Source organism: Pseudoliparis swirei, chromosome 19 (genome assembly GCF_029220125.1).
Source record: "Pseudoliparis swirei isolate HS2019 ecotype Mariana Trench chromosome 19, NWPU_hadal_v1, whole genome shotgun sequence".
NCBI classification, from domain to species: domain Eukaryota; kingdom Metazoa; phylum Chordata; class Actinopteri; order Perciformes; family Liparidae; genus Pseudoliparis; species Pseudoliparis swirei.
The window spans coordinates 14,604,825-14,631,570 of record NC_079406.1 but is presented as its reverse complement, the minus strand read 5'-3'; the positions used below and the strand labels follow the sequence as shown (position 1 = coordinate 14,631,570).

The window sequence follows — 26,746 nt, the reverse complement described above, 5'->3', positions numbered from 1 at the left end:
GAAGGGCAGTACAACCAAAGGTCGTTTATTTAAGCACAATAGCGAGAATGTCTCAATTTAAGTAACGAGCCTCATGCTCAGGCAACCCTGTATCACGAAAATGAGGTTCCACCAGAACTCAAACTTAATGTGGAATAACGTTTGACTAAAACGTTTTTCACCCCAGATTACGTGTGTTTTGACGTATTACAAATACGTCTCTAATCAACATATCTTTGCCGTGTGTTGTCTCGATTTTCTACAATGCTGTTATTAATTGGGGAAAGCGTCCTCTATAGTCTTATTTATGATTATTTTATATGTTGTATCGTCTGCATATTATGACAGCAATAGGCGTGTTTACTTCTCATAAAACGAAAAAGCAGGTATCCGGAAAAATCGGGGAAAAAATGTGGGAATCGTTAATAAAATATAATTTAAAACGTGATTTAAAAAGAAATAATGGAGCTATGCACTTGTTTTTCGGGGAATCTGTTCCTGGTGCATGCGTGAGCCTTGTCCCGGGAAGGCACAGTCTCACTGCAATGGTAATATCTACCCGAAAATGTGTTAACCTCTATCAATAACGTCAGGTGAAAATCATGACTGACGTGTATATTTAAAAAAATAGGGATTGGATCAGGGAGATACGCCTTCGATGACGTCCGTGGGCAGTTACGTTCACCCAAAAACACAACAGGCAACGCAATGAAAATGACCTGATCACAATCTTGTGTAAAACTACCAAACGTTACTGTTCTATGGTTTTAAGAAGTCATGTATTGGGGAAAGTCTTGCCGCTTGATCGCTAATAAACGTGCCCCCTCTGTAACGGATCCCCGTATATGAATTGGCATGACGACTTATACTGCTGGTGAAACTCCTTTATTTTCTTTCTTTATGTGACAATATATAATTAAAACGAGTAAACGATCACAACCACCGTAAGAGCGTTAGCCTCATACGGGTCCATTAAACTATTTAACGTTGTATAAAATGCGTATTGTGCATTGCAGATCAGTATACCCGTGCCGTCAAGCTCGCATTCGAACATAAAACAAATATGCGAATTATGTTTACTAATTATATTTTCAGTGAAGTAACCTGATCTCCATGAAATCCACAGCTTCCATGTAGTTTGGTTATGCGTCCATCAAAAACGATTTTAGTTGTATAACAAAGGGAAGTCAGTGGTGCATGTATACTTTCATTTGACTTAAAATGAGTCCATGCTAATATAACAACATGTTATAACATTACACCTAGTGATAAGTCAAATAGTACAATTGGATTTCAGCGGAATTATTTTGTGGATCCACAATCTATTATTGAAACATTAAATTCAAAGTAGAACCTACCTTGTCTGTGTTTGGTAAGGTCTGAGTCCGGCCATAAGTGTCTCCTCCGTTTATACTGATTAGTTCACCATCAACGGGAGGAAACTGTGGTGGGAAAACCACTACGTCACTCTTCAGCGTGTCTGAGCTGAAGCACACGTCATACTGCTGAGTCGACTTGGAGTAAGACCAGCTCCCGTCAGGGTGGGTGGTGATCATTGGGGCGCTGTACCTGCTGAAGCTGCCGTCGGTCCTGTGGCATTTGACAGCTATTAAACTGATGAGGCTCAGCAGAAAGATCACCGACACCGACACGATGCCGATCAGCAGGTACAGGTTTAAGTCAGAGAAGCTGTCCTCCTTTATGGGCACATGTCTGAACTGAGTCTGGATGTCAGCTGTGCTTTCAACCACCACCACGTCAATAGTCACAGTAGCGGACAGGGAGGGTTCTCCGTTATCAGAAACCATCACCACCAAGGGGTGAGCTTTCAGGTCGTTGTCACTCATTCTCCTCTTAGTCCTGATCTCTCCGGTGCTGGTTCCGATCCGGAAGAGGTTGTTTCCTTTGGGCTCAGACAGGTGGTAAGAAAGCAGCGCGTTGTATCCAGAGTCTGCGTCTACAGCCCTGATCTTTGCCACAAAGTATCCCGCTTCAGCAGAATAGGGGATGCTCTCACTGTTAACGGAGCCGTGCTCAGAATAGGGCGCGAGGATCGTGGGACTGTTGTCGTTCTCATCCAGGACTAAAACGTTCACAGTCACGTTGCTGCTGAGCGGAGGAACACCAGAGTCTGTGGCCTGGACTTTAAACTGAAAGGAGTTTAGCTCCTCGTAGTTAAACGACTGCAGACTGACGATGTCTCCAGTCTCAGAGTTGATATTTAAAATGGATGAAATTTGAATATTCTTTGCCGATTTATTCAACAATTTGTAGGTCAGTTTTGAATTACTATTCAGATCTGGATCAAATGCATTCATTGTATGAATAACGGAGCCCACTGGACTATTTTCTTTCACATAAACATGAATCACAGGCTCCATAAATCGAGGTGCATTATCATTGACATCAGAAACATGAACAGTAATGACTCTGTTACTGGACAGAGGTGGACTTCCTTCATCTGTGGCTGTAATAGTGACATTATACAGAAAAGTATGTTCTCTGTCCAGTGGTCCATCTACTACTAATGAATAGTCATTTTTGTAGTTGGACTTCAGTTTAAACGGAACAGACCCAACGACCCTACAGTTAGTCACGCCGTTGTTTCCTCCATCTTCATCACTCACTGTAACCAAAGCAACGATTGTCCCCAGTTCTGCATCTTCTTTTACTGGAGTCATGAGTGACGTCACAGATATTTCTGGGGCATTGTCATTCACGTCAATTATCTCTATCAGCAGTTTAGCATGCGCACTCCGAGGAGAAGTGCCTTGATCAGTGGCTTGAACTCTAATTTCATAAGCAGGCGTCTCTTCATAATCTAACATCCCCTTCACAGAGATCTCTCCTGTTTCTGAATTTAGATCGAACATATTTGATGGATCAATATTTCCTCGTTTAATAAACGAATACAGGATCTTACTGTTCATGCCCTCGTCTAAATCGGTTGCATTCAACTTAATTATCATTGTTCCAATAGCAGTATTTTCAGGTACACTTACTTTATAAAGCGATTTGCTGAAAATCGGTGTATTATCGTTGGCATCTATTACATTTACATGTATCTGCAATGTTCCAGATCTAACGGGTTTCCCTCCATCTACAGCGGTGAAAATAAGTGTGATGACCGGCTGTTTCTCTCGATCTAAAGCCTTTTGCAGCACGAGCTCAGCAGACACACCGTGTTCTCCACCGCTCTGCACATCAAGAGAGAAATATTCATTTTGGCTCAGCTTGTAGCTCTTTACTGCGTTAATGCCGATGTCCGCGTCTTCTGCTATTGGGAGAAGATATCGCTCTCCTGGTGACATTGATTCGGAGATGTTTAAATAATACGACTGGTCAATGAATTCTGGCGAGTTATCATTTATGTCTAAAACGCTGACCTCTATCCGGTGTACAATCATAGGATTGCTTAATACAGCCTGTATTCTCAGGAGGCATTGTGCCGTGTACGGACAGATCTCCTCTCGGTCTATGCTCTCGTCAACAAAGATGTCCCCGGTCCGCAAATTCACGTCAAAATATTTCTTACTGTAACTCGAAACAATACGTAGATCCCTGGTTTCTAGATCTTGTACATTCAGGTTCAGGTCCTTCGCGATGTTCCCCACCACGGTGCCTTTGTTCGCCTCCTCGGAAATGGAGTAAGTCAATTGCGAGGCAGACCAGTCACAAAGACAGAGGAGAGCAACAATATGAATCCAGGCATATTCCTCGGTTCCCATTGTGGTACAATAATCACTGAATCCCGTGTATCCTGTATTTCCAGCGTATGTATATATCCGTCATAAACACGATTCACCAAACGGCAGCAGCAGCTCTTCTCCCCACAGTGTCTCGCTTTACTGATGGCCAATGGCCGTTTTAGGTTTCCCGTGCAAGGCGGAGTTTTACACACATTGTAATATTCATATCTATGCATGGTCTCCAGCGACATCATGTGGTAAATGACAGATACAGTCTAACTATTATCCCACATACGGTTGAGTATTATTATAGATCTGATATTTAAATATATGGCACAGAAATATGACTGTATTGGCAATATATATAAAACTAAATAAAGGTGCATATAATCATGTCGGTTCCACGATGTAAATTGGTGAATTCAATGATCTATTCAAAGGTAACAATGTCCCAGCCATGTGTATAAAAAAGTTATTAATTATGTTAGGCAATATTAGGCAGCATTAAAACTAATTTAATTTATCAAATGCATCAGTCAAGCAACAAATCCCGAATGAATACACATGACAAATTAGATAATTGTAGATGGTTTAACAATATAACTGTTATTTACATAATGCAAAGATTTCAGAGTTTAATTTCAGCACCACGGAGAGTGCTGTTCGTTCAGGCTGTGAACTGGTTCAGTGAACAACTCGTTGCAGCCAATACAAAACAATCCTGCTTTTAAAGACCGTAATCTCAGGACCTTAAAACAAAACCAAGCCGAGTTGTTCTGTTATTCAGTTCTTTCAAAATTGGGAGCTGAATTCCTTCACTGATGAAACTACGATATGTGTTCAAGTGAACGGCTGAAGTCTAACGGGCTCGATCACACCAGACGCGATTCACATAACAGTTAAAATATTCTCTTCTTGTAGAGCGAGGCGCGGGGTCGCACAGCTCATCAATGTCACACTCGGTCAAGGCAGCCAATCGGATCAAGTAAGAGGCGGGCTTTATTACTTTACCACTTCCTTCCGGTTTTCGAGTGGTATTCGCCATACTTTTCTTAAATATCGTGAACCTAAAACCTCCGCTTTTGGGGGGACTTTTTTCCTCCTCATCACACAGCGCATAAAGAGCGTGACGTCTGCTTGAATCCATTTGGTTATTTAAGTCTTATCGTCCGGTTGCGCACGCAGGCGCTCCACAGGCCCGCCGGGCTGTTTTGCCCGGCTCGTTTTTGCCCGGCGCGTTTTTGAAGCAGCTGCGCTTCTGGTGTGATTGAACCCTAATGTCAACTAGCGAGCTATTAATAATAATGTATTAGTTTTGAGTTTCTGTTGACCTGAAATGCAGAATTTCAATAAAATCGTTTTAAAAAAAAGGCAAATCACGGCAATTGAAAACTTAAGAACACATACCTTGTCTTTGTTGGGTAAAGTTTGTGTTGTATAAGTGTCTCCTCCGTTTATACTGATCAGTTCACCATCCACAGGAGGAAACTGTGCGGGGAAAACCACTACGTCACTCTTCAGCGTGTCTGAGCTGAAGCACACGTCATACTGCTGAGTGGACTTGGAGTAAGACCAGCTCCCGTCAGGGTGGGTGGTGATCATTGGGGCGCTGTACCTGCTGAAGCTGCCGTCGGTCCTGTGGCATTTGACAGCTATTAAACTGATGAGGCTCAGCAGAAAGATCACCGACACCGACACGATGCCGATCAGCAGGTACAGGTTCAAGTCAGCGAAGCTGTCCTCCTTTATGGGCACATGTCTGAACTGAGTCTGGATGTCAGCTGTGCTTTCAACCACCACCACGTCAATAGTCACAGTAGCGGACAGGAGGGTTCTCCGTTATCAGAAACCATCACCACCAAGGGTGAGCTTTCAGGTCGTTGTCACTCATTCTCCTCTTAGTCCTGATCTCTCCGGTGCTGGTTCCGATCCGGAAGAGGTTGTTTTGGGCTCAGACAGGTGGTAAGAAAGCAGCGCGTTGTATCCAGAGTCTGCGTCTACAGCCCTGATCTTTGCCACGAAGTATCCCGCTTCAGCAGAATAGGGGATGCTCTCACTGTTAACGGAGCCGTGCTCAGAATAGGGCGCGAGGATCGTGGGACTGTTGTCGTTCTCATCCAGGACTAAAACGTTCACAGTCACGTTGCTGCTGAGCGGAGGAACACCAGAGTCTGTGGCCTGGACTTTAAACTGAAAGGTGTTTAGCTCCTCGTAGTTAAAAGACTGCAGACTGACCATGTCTCCAGTCTCTGAGTTTATATTCACCATTGAAGCTATCTTTGTAGCCTTGGGAGAACTGTCTAGAACGCGGAACGTTGCTTTTGCATTTTCATTCAAATCTAAATCTAGTGTCGTCAGTGTATGAATAGTAGTTCCAATCGGGCCATTCTCTTTCACATACACATTGATAATAGACTCCAGGAATCGAGGAGGATTGTCATTCACGTCAGAAACTTGAACAGTAATGACGCTGGTGCTCGACAGTGAGGGAGTTCCTTCATCTGTCGCTGTAATTGACACATTGAACTGGGAAACACTCTCTCTGTCAAGAGGCCCGTCTACCAACAACGAATAATAGTTTTTATAATTAGATTTTAATTTAAATGGCACAGAACCTATAATTTTACAGTTTGTCACACCATTTTTGCCGCCATCTCTATCAGTGATTGTCACCATAGCAATAGCTGTGCCTATGTCAGCGTCCTCTTTAACTGGACTCATGAGTGATGAAACCGAGATTGCTGGAGCATTATCATTGACATCAATAACTTCCACTAAGATCTTACTATGTGCACTGCGAGGAGGAGTGCCTCTATCTCGTGCCTGCACACGAATCTCATATGCTTGATTTCCCTCATAATCAAGACTGCCTTTGACGGTTATTTCTCCAGTAATATCATTCAGGGCAAATACGTCATCAGGATTTAAACGCCCCCTTTCTGTGAAAGAGAATACAATTTGACCATTCACACCGTCATCTAAATCAGTGGCTGACAGTGATAATAATGGTGTTCCAGCGTTTGCATTTTCTGCGACGTGGACCTTATACAGAGATTTACTGAACACGGGGGAATTGTCATTCACATCCAGTACATTAACTTGTATCTGTAAAGTCCCGGTTTTGGGAGGTTTTCCTCCGTCTATTGCCGTCAGCGTGAGTTCAATAACAGTCTGTTTTTCTCGATCTAACGCTTTCTGCAGCACCAACTCAGCAGACACGCTCTGCTCACCAATGTTCTGGATATCCAAAGAGAAATGTTCATTCGGGTTTAATTTGTAAGTCTTCACCGAGTTAGCGCCTCCGTCTGCGTCATATGCTATTGGTAGTGGATGCCTTTCTCCGACATATGAAGACTCGTACATATCAATTGTACTTATTTCTTCCATAAAAGACGGGGCATTGTCATTGACATCATTAATAACAACTTCAATTCGATGGAGGCTGCGAGGGTTACTCAATACGGCTTCTACATTTAAAGAGCATTTTACCGTATTAGGACAAAGCTCCTCCCGATTTATCCTCTCGCTAACGAAAAGTATTCCGGAGTCATGATTTATGTCAAAATACTGTTGTTTGTATCCAGAGGTAATCTGAAGTCCCGTGGAATGAAGTTGCTGCACATTGAGATTTAAATCCTTCGCGAGGTTTCCCACCGCTGTCCCTTTGTCCACCTCCTCTGAAATCGAATAGGATATCTGAGCCACGGACCAGTCGCAGAGACAAAGCAGAGTCAAAACCAGACCTCTGAGATTATCCCATGGTTCACAAGCAGCCATCACTGTACAGGCAAAAGCAACGACTCCTGGTTTCTTCCTTTCGGACTCTCCAGGAAAAAGAAAAATAGCTTTTTTTGGTGGTTATGTATCCATTCTCGTGTCGGGTCCTCTCTCTTCAGAGCTTCACTCATCGATACGCTATTTCCACACAGCACTGCCAGATGGTGACGTTCTCCTCTGTCATAAATGGAGGAGGAGTTTCTGTACACTGACCATGATATTGTTGCATGGTCTAGAGCGACATCTCGTGACACTTTTGAATGTAGAAAGACGGCCCAAAAGAGAACATTGTGTTTTTACTTCACTGAACAGTAAACAGCATTAAAGAGAAACATATATTCTAATTGAAACCACTAAATGTATGCGTTGATTTAGGACATTTTGATCTCAACTCGAGACAAGGAAAACAACCTGCAATCAGCACCACAGACAACACCCACATCTCAACACAGAGGCCGTTTATGAATTTCCAGTATACGCTGAGTACAGACTTGTGTTTTTTTGAAGTTTGGACTTTGGAGTTTGGTCCAGACATGACTCCAAAGGACGGGAGGACGGTCTTTTTGCAATTAGAACAGCAGCTGAGTTGATGACGTCACCGCATCAGCTGTTCTTGCTCATGAGTTTAAGTATTCACTTTAAAGTAATCTTACAGTCAAACAAAATAGGACAACTCTGCTTTTTTCATTATCCTTTAAATATAATTATTTGATTTTTGAATTGTGTGTGCGGGTGTATATATATATATATATATATATATATATATATATATACACACCCGCACACACAATTCAAAAAATAATTATATATTAGTTGCACATAATTCGGTCAAAAGTAAAAATACACCACTATAGTTCAACGTTAAAGTTGAATACAAATATTAATTTATGAATCTTATCCCTCAGTCAAACTGATTTAACGATGTGAATAAATAATGAACTCGTTGTGCTCGTTAGATTCTCCAAAATCCAATTATTATAACCGCTATACGGAGACATCGGAGCCGGCGGAGCATCTAAAAAAGTCTTTATGAGATCCGGCTGTTCTCGGCGGCCACACAGCGCGCTGACCGCCCGGCGCTGCGGAGCTCACTGGTCCGGCAAGCAGAACCTAAAATCTCCGGCGCATATTTGTATTAGTCTGACTCTTGACAAACAACAGGTTTGATTTTTAAAATACTAACTTCTCGCCTGAAAACATCCTAACATTACATTCCGTGACTCAACAACAAATTGTGTTTAGAAAAAGTCAACTGTCAATTGTTATTTTTATCCACCCGCATTGTTTCCTGTGGCTGGCACGAAATGCATTCTAGAATATCGGCAAGCCAGAGTACGCACACGTCTCCTCTGACGCATCCTCCGTAAAGTGGGAGGATCAAGTCACATCCGGGCATTTTGACCATGCTTTGCGAGAAGCGGACATTGAATTAGAACAATACTTGGGCTGCGACTGATGACGTTTCACGAGTCGACGAGAACACAAATACAGACAAGAACGCTGATTTAAAAACGCAGAGAGAGCAGAAAAAAGAGAGCATTCAGCACCCTGGACAGCGACCATGAGCTGTTTTAAAGAATATCTTGTAATTGCTCAAATAACTGCATGATTACTTTCCAAAACACCATAACTCACAATTAATAGATATTGTCGCACATGTAATGGACTTGTTCTTCGGTCAAACCATCGTTGACACAGTTGATATTCAATGCAATACGGAAAACTACGTAAAAACACACCATCAAAACCCGTTAGTTAAGTTTTGCATTGCAAAAGAGACATACGCGTCAGAGTTACGCCCCTATCTCAAGATCTCAATGATATCGAATAAAATCTTCAGATAAGTGTTATTGATATAGGTAAAGTGGATATCGAATTAGAAATAATTCCAAATGATTGTATGACTTTAGAACAAAACATAGACGACATGGTTCGGTCTGGAGGCATAACGAAATGTTTTTCTCAATATTCTGGAACACACTTACGCCCGTTACCCAACGGAAAAAAATAAAAAAGACTTCTTTCGATCAAAGCGAGGTATATCTTACCTTTTCTTTGTTTGGTAAAGTCTGAGTCCGGCCATAAGTGTCTCCTCCGTTTATACTGATCAGTTCACCATCAACGGGAGGAAACTGCGGGAAAACCACTACGTCACTCTTCAGCGTGTCTGAGCTGAAGCACACGTCATACTGCTGAGTCGACTTGGAGTAAGACCAGCTCCCGTCAGGGTGGGTGGTGATCATTGGGGCGCTGTACCTGCTGAAGCTGCCGTCGGTCCTGTGGCATTTGACAGCTATTAAACCGATGAGGCTCAGCAGAAAGATCACCGACACCGACACGATGCCGATCAGCAGGTACAGGTTCAAGTCAGAGAAGCTGTCCTCCTTTATGGGCACATGTCTGAACTGAGTCTGGATGTCAGCTGTCCAACCACCACCACGTCAATAGTCACAGTAGCGGACAGGGAGGGTTCTCCGTTATCAGAAACCATCACCACCAAGGGGTGAGCTTTCAGGTCGTTGTCACTCATTCTCCTCTTAGTCCTGATCTCTCCGGTGCTGGTTCCGATCCGGAAGAGGTTGTTTTGGGCTCAGACAGGTGGTAAGAAAGCAGCGCGTTGTATCCAGAGTCTGCGTCTACAGCCCGGATCTTTGCCACAAAGTATCCCGCTTCAGCAGAATAGGGGATGCTCTCACTGTTAACGGAGCCGTGCTCAGAATAGGGCGCGAGGATCGTGGGACTGTTGTCGTTCTCATCCAGGACTAAAACGTTCACAGTCACGTTGCTGCTGAGCGGAGGAACACCAGAGTCTGTGGCCTGGACTTTAAACTGAAAGGTGTTTAGCTCCTCGTAGTTAAACGACTGCAGACTGACGATGTCTCCTGTCTCTGAGTTTATATTCACCATTGTTGAGAGAGGCAATGAGTTAGTATTACTTTTTAAAAATGAATAGGTCACCTGACCATTTTGATTGATGTCAGCATCGATAGCTGAAACTGTTTTTATAACTGCTCCTGATGGACTGTTTTCTTTCACATAGACATTGATCATGTTTTCTATAAACAGAGGTCTGTTATCATTTACATCGGTTACGTGTACATTGATAACGCTCGTGCTAGAGAGAGGTGGGCTTCCCTCATCAGACGCAGTGATGCTAATACTGTATTGAGATCTGCTCTCCCTGTCAAGAGGACCGTCCACAACTAACGAATAGTAATTCTTATAATTTGACTCTAATTTAAAAGGGACATCATTGGAAATGTCACAGTTCACCATTCCATTTTTACCTCCGTCTTTATCAAATAGTGAAACAAGTGCAATAGCGGTGCCAACGGACACATCCTCCCTCACGGTGTTCAACAATGATGTCACTGAAATTTCAGGTGCATTGTCGTTGACGTCTAAAACTTCAATCAATAATTTGGTGTGTGAGGTCATCGGGGAAGAAGCTCCATCACTAGCTTGTACTCTGATCTCAAAAGCATAATTTTTTTCAAAGTCGATATTCTTTTTATTTGTTATAGTCCCAGTTTTTTCATCGATAGAAAAAAGATCATTTTGTTTCCCCTGGTCTATTTCAAGAAAGGAATAAGATATTTGCCCGTTGTGCCCTATATCCAAATCAGTAGCATTTATTGTTATTATTGGCGTGCCTATCTTCACATTCTCATTCACACTGGCTTTATACAGAGATTGACTGAATACAGGAGGATTATCATTAATGTCTAAGACATTAATTATAATTACCATAGTCCCTGATTTAGCAGGAGTTCCTCCATCAATGGCCGTCAGTGTGAGTCGAATCACAGGCTGTGTTTCTCTGTCTAAAACTTTCTGAAGCAATAACTCGACAGAGGCACTCCCTGCTTTGTGTGTAGCTAGAGAGAAATGTTCATTTTGGCTCAGCTTGTAGGTATTTACTGTATTTTTACCGACGTCTGCATCGTGAGCTCGTTGCAAGGGGAATTTAGCCCCTGCTGCTGTAATCTCTGTAATGTTAATCACTTGTGACGTGCTTCGAAAAGACGGGGAATTATCATTTACATCAACAATGATAATTTCCATCCGGTACAATTTTAACGGGTTATTAATAACTGCTTCTACACTGAGGGAACATTTGGGTTCATCTCCGCAGAGTTCCTCCCGATCTATTCTCTCATTAACATACAGGACACCAGTCTTTAGATTTACCTCGAGATATTTCCTCTTTGATCCAGCAACGAGCTGAAACATGCGGGACTCCAAGTCCTGAACATTAATGTTCAAATCTTTGGCGATATTTCCGACAACAGTCCCCAGATTAACCTCCTCTGAGACGGAGTAAGAGAGCTGCCCGCACACCGTTTCCCAGTAACAATCCAGCAGCAGGAACAAGAGATAAATCCACGCAGAGCTCGTTCTGCTTCGCAAATGCATCATTCCATCAATCGCGAGGTGTCTGTATAATATGGGCAATATTCCACCACGAGATCAAGATCAAAGATGATATAAAATCCGAAATGTCCACATTTCCATGACCAAACCAGCCTGCCGCTATTTGTCGTCCGACCTCTCTTTGTAACAAAGCCCTGCGATACTTCGTCCTCTGAATCAGGGAGGAGCCCCACGTCACCACAGACAGACATGTGCAGGTCTACAGTGTCTCCATGTGGACATTTACCATGACTACATGCTTAAGCAAACAATGACATTGGAAAACAATTATACATTTAAATGTTCCGAAAACATGAATAAATTGCTCAAACCAAAGCGTCAAACATATAGGACGCTCAGCACCGTATTTACTGAAATACACAACCAACGATGATGCTATTTGGAATACGGCATCTTTGAGAAATTAACTGAAACTATTTAAAACGCTGACAAAACTGAAGCGCAATCTGACTCATACATTATTAGATAAGTTACTTCATGTTTAAAAGCTATTGCAAAATATGTGTTAAAAATAATATTAAACAACGTTTGGTTTTGCATCATGTCCTGGGAATGTTTAACACGTTAAATTAAGCACCATAGAGCGACACATAACAAAGAGCAGCCACACATGACTGAATTAAAAACATAAACCAACAAAGGAACAGCCGTCAAACTTACGAACATAGATTCCTTTATATTTTTTACTTGATGAAAACAGGAGAGTCCGTGTTGTGTAAATGCCATGATCTATGAGGGGCCGTGAGGGACATTATTCAGAATACCCTCTCACACACACTACTGAAATGCTCTCACACACACTACTGAAAAGCTCTCACACACACACACTACTGAAAAGCTCTCACACACACTAGTGAAATGCTCTCACACACACTACTGAAATGCTCTCACACACACTACTGAAAAACTATACGCTCACACACACTAGTGAAATGCTCTCACACACACTACTGAAATGCTCTCACACACACTAGTGAAATGCTCTCACACACACTACTGAAATGCTCTCACACACACTACTGAAATGCTCTCACACACACTACTGAAATGCTCTCACACACACTAGTGAAATGCTCTCACACACACTACTGAAATGCTCTCACACACACTACTGAAATGCTCTCACACACACTAGTGAAATGCTCTCACACACACTAGTGAAAAACTATATGCTCACACACACAACTGAAAATCTCTCACACATACTAGTGAAAAGCTCTCACACACATACATGATATGAAAAGCTCTCATACACACATATAAAAATTTCACTTGAAACGGAAGGCATTTCACTTGAAACGGAAGGCATTTCACTTGAAACGGAAGGCATTTCACTTGAAACGGAAGGTGCAGTGTTGCCAGGTCCGGGTTTTCCGCTGCATTGGGCAACTTTTGAAGTGTTGCCGCGGTTGAATTTTGTGTCCGCTGGGTTATATATATATATGTCTAGGATCCGTAGAGGACTACCATCCGTGTATGTGCTTTTACACAATGCATGTTCACCTGATCCTCTTTGTTTTTCACGTCCAAACTTTATTTTTTGAGGTAAGAGGCAACGAAGACGATATCGTACGTTTTTTTACTAGTGCTCTGCAATGCATTGAGTCATTGCAACGTGAGGAGTCCAACAATTACGGTCAGGAGAGGCTTTATAGAGAGCTTGAAGATCATACACGAACTCTATCTGCATTTCTTGCTGTGTCCAGATATAATCATGATGATAGTGATGTGAGTAATCTACTAGGATCATTGTATAGATGCTTTCGCAACTTTCTTCATGAACATGAGGCCAGACAGGGATCCAGTGATGTGACCAACAATTTGATACCCCCAACAATCTTGACTGGCCATCCAGGTCGGCCCCGATACAGCATAGCCCCCGAACAGATTGCTCACTGTGTATCCATTGGTATGACATGGCAGAGAATTGCATCGTGCTTTGGAATCAGTCGAAGAACCCTATACAGACACAGACAAACTCTGGGAGTTGAGCCATTAAGATATGCAATATTGTCAAATCAAGACCTGGACAGCGTAGACGACTATACTACAGAACACTCCAAATGCAGGTGAAGCATACGTTCTTGGAAGCCTGAGATCACGTGGCTTAAGGGTTCAGCGTTGGCGGGTCAGACAGAGCCTCGATCAAGTGGATCCCATTGGGCGGTCATTTAGACGCCGTCATGCCATACGTCAAGGGTCTATAGTGTTCAGGCCCCAACCAATTATGGTAAGTTGACTAGTAACTATTTTGTATTATCAATAAAGGTAATCAACAGTTTGCAAGCTTTACCTATATATGTTTTTATTTAATGTACTTTATATCTCCCAACAGGCATTTTGACGGCAACCACAAGCTGATTAGATGGCGGATGGTCTTTCATGGCTGTGTTGATGGCTTCAGTCGGACCATTATATACTTACGGTGCTTATCTAACAACAGAGCCTTAAGTGTCTTGTCATTATTTTTGGGAGGAGTACACAACTTTGGTTTGCCCTTACGGGTCAGATGTGATCATGGTATGGAAAATATACGTGTTGCCCAGTTTATGTTGGAAAGAAGAGGACTGAACAGTCGTAGTGTTATTACAGGAGTTTCAGTACACAACCAAAGGATTGAGAGACTATGGGCAGAATTGAATAGAGTTGTATCTAGACACTTTATTAATATGTTTAACTTCATGGAGGAGCAGGGTATACTGGACTCATTGAATGAAGTACATCTATTCTGTCTGCATTATGTTTATTTCCCAAGAATTGAAAGGGCAGTAACAGAATTTATCAACCAGTGGAATAACCACGGCCTGTCCACACAAGGGGGGAGGACTCTCTTCAGCTGTGGCATACAGGGGTCATAAACAATGTAGGAATCCATCCCGTTATAAATGACATTTTGATGACGATAACTACTATGGCATTGATGAAGAAGGGCCATTACCTGAACTTCAAACCAATAATGATGTTAGAATTCCAGACATTGATGTAACGATTAATGAGACCACAATGGACAGTATTCGACAAGTGAATCCACTTGAAAATGATGGGAACCATGGAATAGATGTGTTTTCTTCTCTTCTGCATTTTCTTCTCTGAAAAACATGCATGTTATGTAAGGTTTTGTTAAAACATTGTTTACTTCACCTGTGCAGTTTTCTCAGTGAATTACAAGAGTTATGTTAAAGTTAACATTGTTTTATTACACAAAAATGAACAAACATTTGTGAACGATTTTTCAAAAAGACAGGCAGAGGGAGAAACAGACAGACACATAAGACACGGACGGATAAGAGACAGAGGGGGAAATGACTCAATATACTTTAACTTTAACGTAACTGCCTAAGGCAATATCTATGGAAGCACGTTTCCGCCACTGTGATAAAAAAATTAAGATCCTGCAAGTCATTATGACTTCACTATCTCATAATTATTAGATGCTAAGTCATAATTATGAGATAGTATCTCATAATTATTAGATGCTAAGTCATAATTATGAGATAGTAAGTCGAAATTATGAGTGAAGTCATAAATTTGAGACACTATCTCATAATTTCGACTTACTATCTCATAATTATGAGATGCTAAGTCATAATTATGAGATCGTAAGTCGAAATTATGAGATAGTGAAGTCATAATTATGAGATACTATCTCATAATTATGACTGACAGGATCTTAATTTTGTTATCACAGTGGCGGAAACGGGCTTCCATAAATATCAGTGTGAGGGGAAGAACAGTTCCATTTTATTCCTTTTTCAAAGACATATATGTTTATGCCCTGCCAAACCCATACGAGTTTCCGATTGCAAAGTCGAACTTCTCCTTAAAGAGCCGATATGAAACATGTAGTGGCAACTTGAGACAGTTGACACACGTGTTGGCCACAGGGAACATTGGGGTCGAGGAGAAGTCGTCATCTTCCTTCTGGATGAACTGGATGGAAGGAGTTGGAGAGAAGCCAATCGGTGGTAGCACAGATGCTCCAGTTGCAAAGGCCAATATTTTTTGGAGTTTGGATGGCCCTTCTTCCTCTATAAGAACAGAAAAACATTGTAAGTGGTAGTTGGTCCAATAAGCATGTATATGAAACAGCAACTCATTTGATACTAAATAAATTGTGAAATAAGAGTATTGTACTTGTAAAAACTGAATAACTCTTATAGCAATATATTTACAAAACACCTTTCATCTTTTAACAATCTCAAAGGTGCTACTTGATGACATTACAACCAAGAAAGTAAGTAAGTTTAAGCTATAATGTTTTTGTTACACAAGTATTTTTTTTTCTTCACAAAACACACACGAAATACAATAACACTAAAATATAAATAGACACATAGCTTTACTTATACACTAAACTGTCAATTACCCTCTGCATCCTGGAGATAGTCTCTCCAGAAGGTAACGACTATCTCCTCAGCAGCTCTCTTGTTGCTCCTTCTGGAGACAGCCAAATGCTGAAAACATCATCCATCTGGTCAGCAGTCAGTGTGCTTGGCTCATGACAGAGCAGGGACGAAAGCTGTCTGGATGCCTTTGGATTTTCTCCAGAACCCCAAGCGTTTTCAGTCCTTCACAGAATCTGTACAAATAACATGGAATTTTGAAGAATTTAATTAGGGTTCCTAATTCACTTGTGCATTGTAAATTTACTTAGTTTTATATACAAATAATAGATTTAGTTGGTCTATGGGTAAAATTCTGATTGCTACTCTGATTAATCTGACTGCAAACAACCAACACCTCTGAATACCTTTGAAATGGACCTTGAACCCTGTGGATGATCTGGAACATGACAATGTCATGTACCAGCAAATCCCTGTCTCTTATAGAGCGCATAGGCCTCAGACATCCTGCATTGGCCAAGTAGTCAAGCAGAGGTGCCGTTGTCATCTCAAGGTCCTCAAGGGTTGTACTTTCAGATACCTAGCATCACAAGGAGCATCAGGATAGTTTGTTATGGAGGCTACTTATTAGTAAGAACCCAGACACTGGACGTCTGCATAATTAACAAGGGTGCCCTAACTTGTTTTCTTCCAGATAGCTACAATGTGATAAACAATAAGGAAAATACACTTTGCCGACAACCTATAGGAAGTGAGCATTCAGCAATGAGCAGACTGGGCTGGATTGGTATTCCTCTCAAATGGAAAACGGCAAGAGAATATTATAATGTAACCTAATTTTAATGCAAGATAACATTTAGACTACCAACTGACCTTTTTTACTTTTTCCAAAAGTTCATTGTCAGCTATGTCGTCTAGCACTGGCTTTGCTGAACCATCAACCAGAAGAGAAAATATTGTTGGCGAGAGGAAGTTTGGTGGCGGACCACCATGTACCAAGCTTACAGCAATGGCTCTGCCAGCTGTGTAGTACCGGTCCTCTTAGAGCTTCAAAACAACAGGATAAAAGGAAATGTCATATTGATAAATACATAAAGACCCACTACCACATAAAATCATGGATTTCATTGTGCCATTGAATACATTGTAAATCAGTTCAAAAGCTGAAAGTTGTATGTAAAAAAAAAAGATTACAAAAAATTAAAATGGTCATTACCAGCACTGTCAAGAGCCAAGTTCTTGCTGTTTTCTTTCCTCAAACATGGGTGACCTGGCCATGGTCTCCATCAGCAGCCTCAAGAATTCCTCCTTGGCCCTCCTAAATCAATCCCTTCCTCATTTCTCCCCATGTCATCTGAGAATTTCACGCAGATCATCAAGTTGGGGTTATAGGACACCTTTGAAATCCTCGCACGGCTCCCTCCCAGACAGCAGAGCGATTTATATTAAATTTGCACTGTTGCTTTGTGTTGATTTTGCTTGAGAGTTCCAGCAGTATCTCTTGAACCGGGACCTTTTCTACACTATAAAGACAACATCAAAAACAAATGATCAGATATGACAAAATAATCTTAAAATAAATAGTTCATATCAACTATGTGATCACATCATCCTCAATAGTTGACACATTCTGTGTTTGTGCTACTCACATTTGACTCTCCATACTGGCAATTATAGCCTGGTTGAACTCCTCATCATCTGAAGAGTCATCAGGAAGAGCAGCCATAAGTCTCAAATATGAAGAGTAGTCACCATCATCACCGCTTGTGCCAGGGTTGCCATCACTTCTTGCAAGGCTGCCTCCATCATCACCGCTTGTGCCAGGGTTGCCATCACTTCTTGCAAGGCTGCCTCCATCATCACCGCTTGTGCCAGGGTTGCCATCACTTGCAAGGCTGCCTCCATCATCACCGCTTGTGCCAGGGTTGCCATCACTTGCAAGACAGCCCATCGTGACCACTAGTGCCACTTCCTTGCATTGCTGTACGCCTTCTAACAACACTTCTGGTGGCGTGTGTGATGCCATAGCCATGTTCATCACCACTGCCAGTGCCAGGGTTTCCATCTCCATCCTGACTGCTAGTACAGGGGTCATCCCTACTTCTCATTGCTCTTGTAGCAACCCTGGTGGTGCTAGGTCTGCCAGTGTGGATTTGTGAACCATAAACTTCCAAACAGTCATCATCCTGGTCCTTAGCAGTTGCACAACTGCTTAATGTTGATCTGGTAGTGATGTTGGAACATTCATTTTCTTCATCTGAGTCAGTCTTAAACAGAAAAGAAAGACCAAAATATATATCAAAAGCAAAAATCACAACTTTGAAATTAAATAACCATATTAGAAACAAGTTATCGTTGACCGATTAAAACAAGGAACCTTTGTTTGTGCTTTTCTCTGGTTTGATTGCGCTCAAACCTTTGCTTTAATTGTATATATTGTATACTGCTACAAGTAATAAACAGTTTACATTTCATTTTCGAAAGATACAATTCTATTCAGTGAAAAGTATTAAAAACAAATAAAAGAAAGAAAGCAAACTTACTAAAATGGTCCTTGATGGTCTCACATACAGGCCTTTGGTTTTAAAAATCTTATGGATTAGCATTCCATTCAGCTCCTGGCCCTCCTGGAGTTTAGGGGACACCAGCTTATTGCCACAAGCCATTAGAAACTGGAGGCTACAAAGAAGATGGGGATATTACAACAACAAAAATGCTTTTAGGCTATGTCGTTTGTTGTACGATGGTGTGAGTCTGTGTGTCTCCTTGGTTTCTTGCTCTACGAGGTATGTGACCGAGTCATGTACATTTTATAACAAATGCTATTGTATTATGTTTGTAATAATCATGATTGCACTTTGTAAACCTGTGTTTGTTCTTTAAAGTGTTCTATAAATAAAGATTATTATAATATTATTTACAAAGTAAGGAAAAAGTCTTTACCTGACATCCTCTGGAATGTGCACACCAAAACCATCTCTGATGCATTCCACAACAGTCTGGTGGTCCCAGGCCTTCTGGAATTCAAAGGCACTGAGGATGTGCCCATGTTTGTGTAACCATAATTTTGGATTTTGTTTGCACACTATTCCCCATGATGGATTGGGAAGTAATATTACGTCCTTGTTGAAATGGTCATGCTGCTGTGATCTAGCTCTGAAATGAGAATGTAACTCTTAAGACGACATGAAAACAGCCACTGCACGTTAAGTCATGCTAACATAGATAAATACAAGACAGAGACCACAGTCGTAGAACAACATACAAACAATAGATATCTTAAACACGTCCAGTTTGACAAGAGCAAAATACTAACCGTCACCCTTATCGACCCTCCTTTGGCTGTGAATTAACTAGGGCTGCAACTAACGATTATTTTGATAATCGATTAATCGGTTGATTATTTTATCGATTAATCGGATAAAAAAACTTTAATTTTCAACCCTTTATTCAAAACAGGGTCCGTACGGTCATGGAAAACCTGGAAAAGTCATGGAATTTTAAATGGCTATTAGCAGGCCTAGAAAAGTAATTGAAAAATAAAATCCCAAAATATTTGGAAAAGTCATGCAAATTTGTTTTATTCAAATGTTAATTTACACGGTATAGATACGGTATGCTTTGGAATTCTCATTGTTAGTTTAAATACTACATCTTCTCACTTTGTCACGTATAGACAGAGTTTTCACAAAATGTTTAATCATGGAAATTTGGTTTAAAGTCATGGAAAGGTCCTGGAGACCCACTGGTCAGCATGGTGATGAACCCTGTTCACTGGTCACCATGGTGATGAACCGTCACAAACAGACTGACAGCTTTCCTCTCCTGAGCAGTGGTCCCCATGTGGACCCCTGAACAATATCAGAGACGCGTTCCGATTTATTATTTTTCTCACCTGGCCCGCTGCCGTTGAGATTGCAGTGAGACGCGGACAAAATGTGAAGTGGTGCTCTTCACAATAAAACATCTTTGATGGACGTGTCGCGTCTCGGCCAATCAGCGTTCAGATGTCCACAGCGTTTGGGAAGTTAGGTTAGCTTGAATGTTAGTCCGCTACATCTGCTGCTGTCACGCTGCACGGTGTAGCGATGCTAACAAAGTACCCGTACGTTAAACACGATGTGATTTAGCATATTTTTAGTATCGATACTTCATTTAAAGAGCGCCCGATCAGAGCTCACGCGCTGCTCCGCTCCGTTAAATATTGTCTGCACGCGCAGCGCACACAGCGAGTAGCGTCGTGGCTTATCTCCGTTGCCTTTCTCCGTGGAATAAATAACCACGTTTTCTACGTTATACTCTTGTGGAAATGCCACACACGTCGTGACATGTAGCGCCCTGGTGTCTGGGTTCATGACGTCACCCGTAGGCGCACTTAGCTCCGTGAATGTCTCCGACTACGTGAATGACTTCCGCATCCAGCGCCACGTGAGCAGCAGCAGCCAATTAGATTCATCAACAGAGGAGCAGCTGAGCGCTGATTGGCTCTCACAACGCAGCGTTACGTCTCTCCCTCCGCTCTTGTTTCCCCTGCGCCGCTCTGCGCTCAACTCAACTTTGTTTATACTCCGTGACTTATTGAGCGCCGTAATAATCGCGCGACACAACGAATCGATCATGAAATTTGTTGCCAACTATTTTAATTATCGATTTTTATCGTTTCGTTGTTGCAGCCCTAGAACTAACCCTCCAGCTGCCTTTAACATTATATATTTCCTCTCGTTTTCCCGCGAACATTTTGGTATTTGCTTGGCGAAATTGCTAGCCAATGTTCATCGTACATTTCATACACGTATACGCCATTCCTGGTTTCAGTTTAACCTAATTCCCACATTTACTCCTTCGAGTTTAATATCGTTCGTTCATTCATTTATTTATTCATACAGTAGGCTAGGCTAGTGTCGTAGGGGTGAACTAGCCAGCTAGCAAACCACACACGAGGGTAATATGAAAGATAATTTCAAACCGCGACTAGGTGTAATTACCTTTTTCTCCTCATGCCTTTTGATGTCCATGCGCAAGTGCTGCTGCGCTTGATAGCGGGGTGCAGGTGCACAGTTGCTCCTGACTGTACCTGCAGCAGACAATGGCACGCCGCTGCGCTGCCGGGACGGAAAGAGAGCTGCTAGGTGGCTGTCTACTGTATCCACACCTGGAGCTGCTGCAACGACCGGCTGCTGCCGAACAGTTGAGGCATTAGACAGTGTTCTGATTGTCTCCGCTGAGGCCAATATGTTGTTTAGCAACGCCGTTGCTTCTGCAAAATTGCTTGAGGGCTGTTGAGCACATGGTTGATCTGCCATCCTTGATCACCTTCCGTTTCAACTGAAACACCTTCCCAGGGTTGCCAGGTCTGTGTGACAAAACCAGCCCAATGGCCAATAAAACCAGCCCAATATCAGAACTCAAAATATGCCGTGCCAAACCATATACACTGCTTTTAAAGTCCAACAGCATTGCTATCATTACCAAATGTATTGTAATATCTACAAAGTAACACCAAATGTTTAGTATGCCAGCATTAAAAGCAGTTTATGGTAGGATTTGGGTATAAATAAATTATTTCATTTAAAATATGGATTTTATTGAAAGATATTCATGTAATCTGCATGCAAAATAGGTCTACCGAACCAGCGGACACAAAATTCAACCCGGCAACACTTCAAAAGTTGCCCAATGCCGCGGGAAAACCGAGGACCTGGGAACACTGCACCTTGCCTTTGAAGTGAAATGCCTTCCGTTTCAAGTGAAATGCCTTCCGCTTCAAGTGAAATTTGTATATGTGTGTATGAGAGCTTTTCATATCATGTGTGTGTGTGAGCTTTTCACTAGTATGTGTGAGAGATTTTCAGTTGTGTGTGTGAGCATATAGTTTTCACTAGTGTGTGTGAGAGCATTTCACCAGTGTGTGTGAGAGCATTTCAGTAGTGTGTGTGAGAGCATTTCAGTAGTGTGTGTGAGAGCATTTCACTAGTGTGTGTGAGAGCATTTCAGTAGTGTGTGTGAGAGCATTTCAGTAGTGTGTGAGAGCATTTCAGTAGTGTGTGAGAGCATTTCACTAGTGTGTGTGAGAGCATTTCAGTAGTGTGTGAGAGCATTTCACTAGTGTGTGTGAGCGATAGTTTTCAGTAGTGTGTGAGAGCATTTCAGTAGTGTGTGAGAGCATTTCACTAGTGTGTGTGAGAGCTTTTCAGTAGTGTGTGTGTGTGAGAGCTTTTCAGTAGTGTGTGTGAGAGCATTTCAGTAGTGTGTGTGAGAGGGTATTCTGAATAATGTCCCTCACGGCCCCTCATAATGATCACTGCAGAGCACACATCTTTGTTTGAAGAAAATTAAATAACACGTTACAATGTCGTAACTCAAATAGAAAAAGTATAGCGCGTATTGATACAATTGATTTCTTACCCGTATGTTACATGTGCCCAGGGCCGGAGTTGGGCCACTTTTCAGACCGAGAATTTCAGGCCCAAGACCGGCACACTTTTTTCATTATAGTGGAAATTGGATAAATTCAGGTCTTACTATCCTCTAGTTTTTATTTATTTATACCATGATTCAACAAATAATGTAAAGGTTAATTAATAATCCACTTAAGATGACAAGTTAACAACAAATATTTCACTATTCCACAAGGATAGGTTGATCAATTAACAAAAGCTGAAATAAATAAATACTTATTTTGTGATTTGACATCTGTGAAGCATTTGCTAAACTCATGTTATATGTAAAACAAGTTCATCAATACTATTTTATATTAGGATAGTCTGAATATTATTTATAAAAGCATCGCTAAATATGTACAAGTTGTACAAAATGTGTCGGTGTTGTATGGCCGTAGCCTTGAGAACAAGCATCGCTGAACATGTTTGGAAGTGTTAAAATCCGCCCAAGGTAACCAGTTGTTTTACATCACCTCGACCAAACTGTTCCCTGAACATATAAGAGATGAATATCTAAATAACTTTGCCAAATTGAATATCAGGTGTATAGCGCGTAGGCTGCGCGTCTATGAGTGAATTTACATTTTGCGTAAAAGAGATCGAAACCAGGTCGGTGCGATCTTTATGGGCCTATATTTTTTTTCTTCTAAAATGTAATTCTTAATACGTGGCTGTGATGCAGTGCTCACGTATACAATCGTAATAGCCGCAATGGATATGAACTGTGGCTTGGAGATCTCCAGCAATATGTTTGTGAATGCGTGAGGACTCTGGTGACCGAGACACACCCTGCAGCTGTTAAGTGAACATTACGCACGCACGCGTAGGGCACATTTGACATCCTCCTCAAATGCCTTTCTTTTTTTCAACCAGGCTTTTTCAGCCCCCCCTGGACTCTTCCTCCCATCCATCCTCCCTGACGCGTATCGTTGCGGTAGGGCCGGCCCAGCAGCCCTGAGAACACTTTTTTGGAAAAGACCGGATCCGGACTGAACCAACTCTATTTTAGAGAGAGGGGAGAACTTCCTCGCATGGTCCAACCCATGCAGAGGCTATACGGTGTCAGAACACGGAAGGTGTGTTTTCAGAGAAGATGGACTAACATGACACATGTCAACAAATAAAATTCTCCACCCGCCCAGAAGTGAAGCGGACGACCGGGAACTCTCCCAAATCTCCCGATTACCCAACCCGGGCCAGCATTTGCCTAAACAAACTATATACATTTGTTTAATTCTACTTGGTATTACTTAAATCATAGTTTAAAGGAAAAGCAGCGTATAAATGCCATGATGTTTTTTTGACCGCTAGACCAGTGCTCTTTGGCGTGGGCCGACAAAAAACAGCATTTTATTGTAACGATGAATCCCTCTGCCGAAAGAACATGCAACAAAGAGACCTTAGTGTATTTAATATCTTACCTTGTCTTTGTTGGGTAAAGTCTGTGTTGTATAAATATCTCCTCCATTAATACTGATCAGTTCACCATCCACAGGAGGAAACTGTGGTGGGAAAACCACCACGTCACTCTTCAGCGTGTCTGAGCTGAAGCACACGTCATACTGCTGAGTCGACTTGGAGTAAGACCAGCTCCCGTCAGGGTGGGTGGTGATCATGGGGGCGCTGTACCTGCTGAAGCTGCCGTCGGTCCTGTGGCATTTGACAGCTATTAAACTGATGAGGCTCAGCAGAAAGATCACCGACACCGACACGATGCCGATCAGCAGGTACAGGTTCAAGTCAGAGAAGCTGTCCTCCTTTATGGGCACATGTCTGAACTGAGTCTGGATGTCAGCTGTGCTTTCAACCACCACCACGTCAATAGTCACAGTAGCGGACAGGGAGGGTTCTCCGTTATCAGAAACCATCACCACCAAGGGGTGAGCTTTCAGGTCGTTGTCACTCATTCTCCTCTTAGTCCTGATCTCTCCGGTGCTGGTTCCGATCCGGAAGAGGTTGTTTCCTTTGGGCTCAGACAGGTGGTAAGAAAGCAGCGCGTTGTATCCAGAGTCTGCGTCTACAGCCCTGATCTTTGCCACAAAGTATCCCGCTTCAGCAGAATAGGGGATGCTCTCACTGTTAACGGAGCCGTGCTCAGAATAGGGCGCGAGGATCGTGGGACTGTTGTCGTTCTCATCCAGGACTAACACGTTCACAGTCACGTTGCTGCTGAGCGGAGGAACACCAGAGTCTGTGGCCTGGACTTTGAACTGAAAGGTGTTTAGCTCCTCGTAGTTAAACGACTGCAGACTGACGATGTCTCCTGTCTCTGAGTTTATGTTCACCATTGTTGAGAGAGGCAATGAGTTACTGTTACTTTCGATAATCGAAAAGCTCACCTGACTGTTTTGATCGATGTCAGCATCAACTGCAGATACTCGTTTTAGAACTTCTCCAACCGGACTATTCTCTTTTAAATAAACATTGACCAACGTGTCTGAAAAACGGGGCGAGTTGTCATTGACGTCGGAAATATAAACCGTAAGCTTACTGGTGCTCGTGAGAGCAGGGATTCCGTCGTCTGTAGCTGTGATGGTGACATTATAATGTGAAGCGATCTCCCTGTCGAGCTCACCGTCTACCACCAAAGAGTAATAGTTTTTATAATTCGTTTCCAATTTAAAGGGGCTGCCATTTTGAATAGCACAATTAACTACTGCATTTTCACCTCCATCTCTGTCCAGGACAGACACAAGTGCAACAGCAGTCCCTATTTTGGCATCTTCTTTCACTCTATTTATTAATGATGTAATAGTTATTTGAGGAGTGTTGTCATTTAAATCCAACACCTCTATTAGTACTTTGCACTGTGCTGCCATTGGAGGAGAGCCTTTGTCACTAGCTTGCACACGGATTTCAAAAGCCGGGTGCTCTTCAAAGTCAATCTTTCCCTTCACTGTCAATATGCCGGTGTGCTCATCAATTTGAAATATGTCTAAAATATGGTCTTGATCTTTGCTGCTCAGTGAATATGAAATCTCCCCGTTTGGGCCTTCATCCGCGTCTGTTGCCCTTAGAGTAATGACTGATGCACCCCGCGGTATATTTTCAGTAATACTTGTTTTATGTAATGTTTTGGTAAATATTGGGACGTTATCATTAACGTCTAAGACATTTATTATTATCTGTGATGTTCCGGATTTTGGAGATGTCCCTCCGTCTACTGCAGTCAATGTGAGATTAATTACAGTCCGTTTTTCTCGGTCCAAAGGTTTTTGGAGCACTATCTCAGCAGAAACGCTATCTCCTTTGTTTACAGATAACGAAAAATGTTCATTTTGATTTAGCTTGTAAGTATTGATACCGTTTTTTCCGACATCGGCATCATAAGCCGACAGCACAAGAAATGTAGTCCCAGGTAGTGTGTTCTCTGCTATTTCGATACTTTGCGATTTGGCACTGAAAGACGGATAATTGTCATTGACATCCAGGATATGTATTTCTAAACGATACAGCTTCAAAGGGATATTTATCACAGCCTCTACGCTCACTGTGCATTTCGTTGCCTTCGCGCAGAGCTCCTCTCGGTCTATTCTCTCACTCACATAAAGAACACCAGTCTTAAGGTTTACCTCGAAATTTTTTCTTTTTGATCCGGTCACAATCTGAAACATACGAGACTCCAGATCGTCGACATTGAGGTTTAGATCCTTGGCTATATTTCCAACAGAAGTCCCCGGATTCACCTCCTCTGATATGGAGTAGGAGAGCTGCCCGTACACCGCTTCCCAGTCCAGCGCAAATAACACGTATGCCACTCCAAGAAGCCTGTTCATCGAAGACATAATCCAATCCGACGTGAATCCAACATAGAACAAAGTATTTTGGATGCCGAGTATTGACTCAAACTGTGTTCCTTTCCCCCTGATTTGTCCAAATGAGGCTGATTTCTCAGCCTTAGCGCTCTGCTGCGTCTCTTTGTGTCAAAAGCCCAACAAGAAAGACATCATGACGCTCTTTATCTGGGAGGGGCCAGGGTATTTAAATACAACCATCTGTGTTATGGTCTATGTTGCCCCCCTATGGCCTTGTGGATTCATTACATTACAAACAGGAGGAGAAACAGTAAACGGTCACAGAAACA

At 42.1% G+C, this 26,746-nt stretch overlaps 3 protein-coding genes, 2 long non-coding RNA genes and 2 pseudogenes across 7 annotated transcripts in view; all 7 read right to left on the bottom strand.

Annotated features, from left to right (window-relative positions):
• Positions 1-26,746, bottom strand: part of LOC130209879 (protocadherin alpha-C2-like) — a 164,482-nt gene that overhangs the window by 78,574 nt on the left and 59,162 nt on the right. The gene's annotated exons all lie outside the window — the stretch shown is intronic.
• On the bottom strand, positions 1,236-3,707 carry LOC130210053 (protocadherin alpha-2). Its single transcript, XM_056440047.1, has 2 exons — positions 1,338-3,707; positions 1,236-1,241 (listed from the first exon to the last, which is right to left on the bottom strand). The coding sequence occupies exons 1-2, from the start codon at positions 3,705-3,707 to the stop codon at positions 1,236-1,238; spliced, it is 2,376 nt and encodes a 791-aa protein (XP_056296022.1).
• LOC130210052 (protocadherin alpha-2-like) lies at positions 4,831-7,445 on the bottom strand (annotated as a pseudogene).
• LOC130210051 (protocadherin alpha-8-like) lies at positions 9,473-11,861 on the bottom strand (annotated as a pseudogene).
• On the bottom strand, positions 16,390-17,252 carry LOC130209901 (uncharacterized). The gene is made up of 3 exons (XR_008834734.1): positions 17,096-17,252; positions 16,630-16,802; positions 16,390-16,458 (listed from the first exon to the last, which is right to left on the bottom strand). It is a non-coding gene; the product is annotated as an uncharacterized LOC130209901 (long non-coding RNA).
• LOC130209902 (uncharacterized) lies at positions 18,188-19,525 on the bottom strand. The gene is made up of 3 exons (XR_008834735.1): positions 19,166-19,525; positions 18,766-18,901; positions 18,188-18,489 (listed from the first exon to the last, which is right to left on the bottom strand). It is a non-coding gene; the product is annotated as an uncharacterized LOC130209902 (long non-coding RNA).
• On the bottom strand, positions 21,118-26,447 carry LOC130210050 (protocadherin alpha-6-like). Its single transcript, XM_056440046.1, has 3 exons — positions 24,084-26,447; positions 21,208-21,399; positions 21,118-21,144 (listed from the first exon to the last, which is right to left on the bottom strand). The coding sequence occupies exons 1-3, from the start codon at positions 26,445-26,447 to the stop codon at positions 21,118-21,120; spliced, it is 2,583 nt and encodes an 860-aa protein (XP_056296021.1).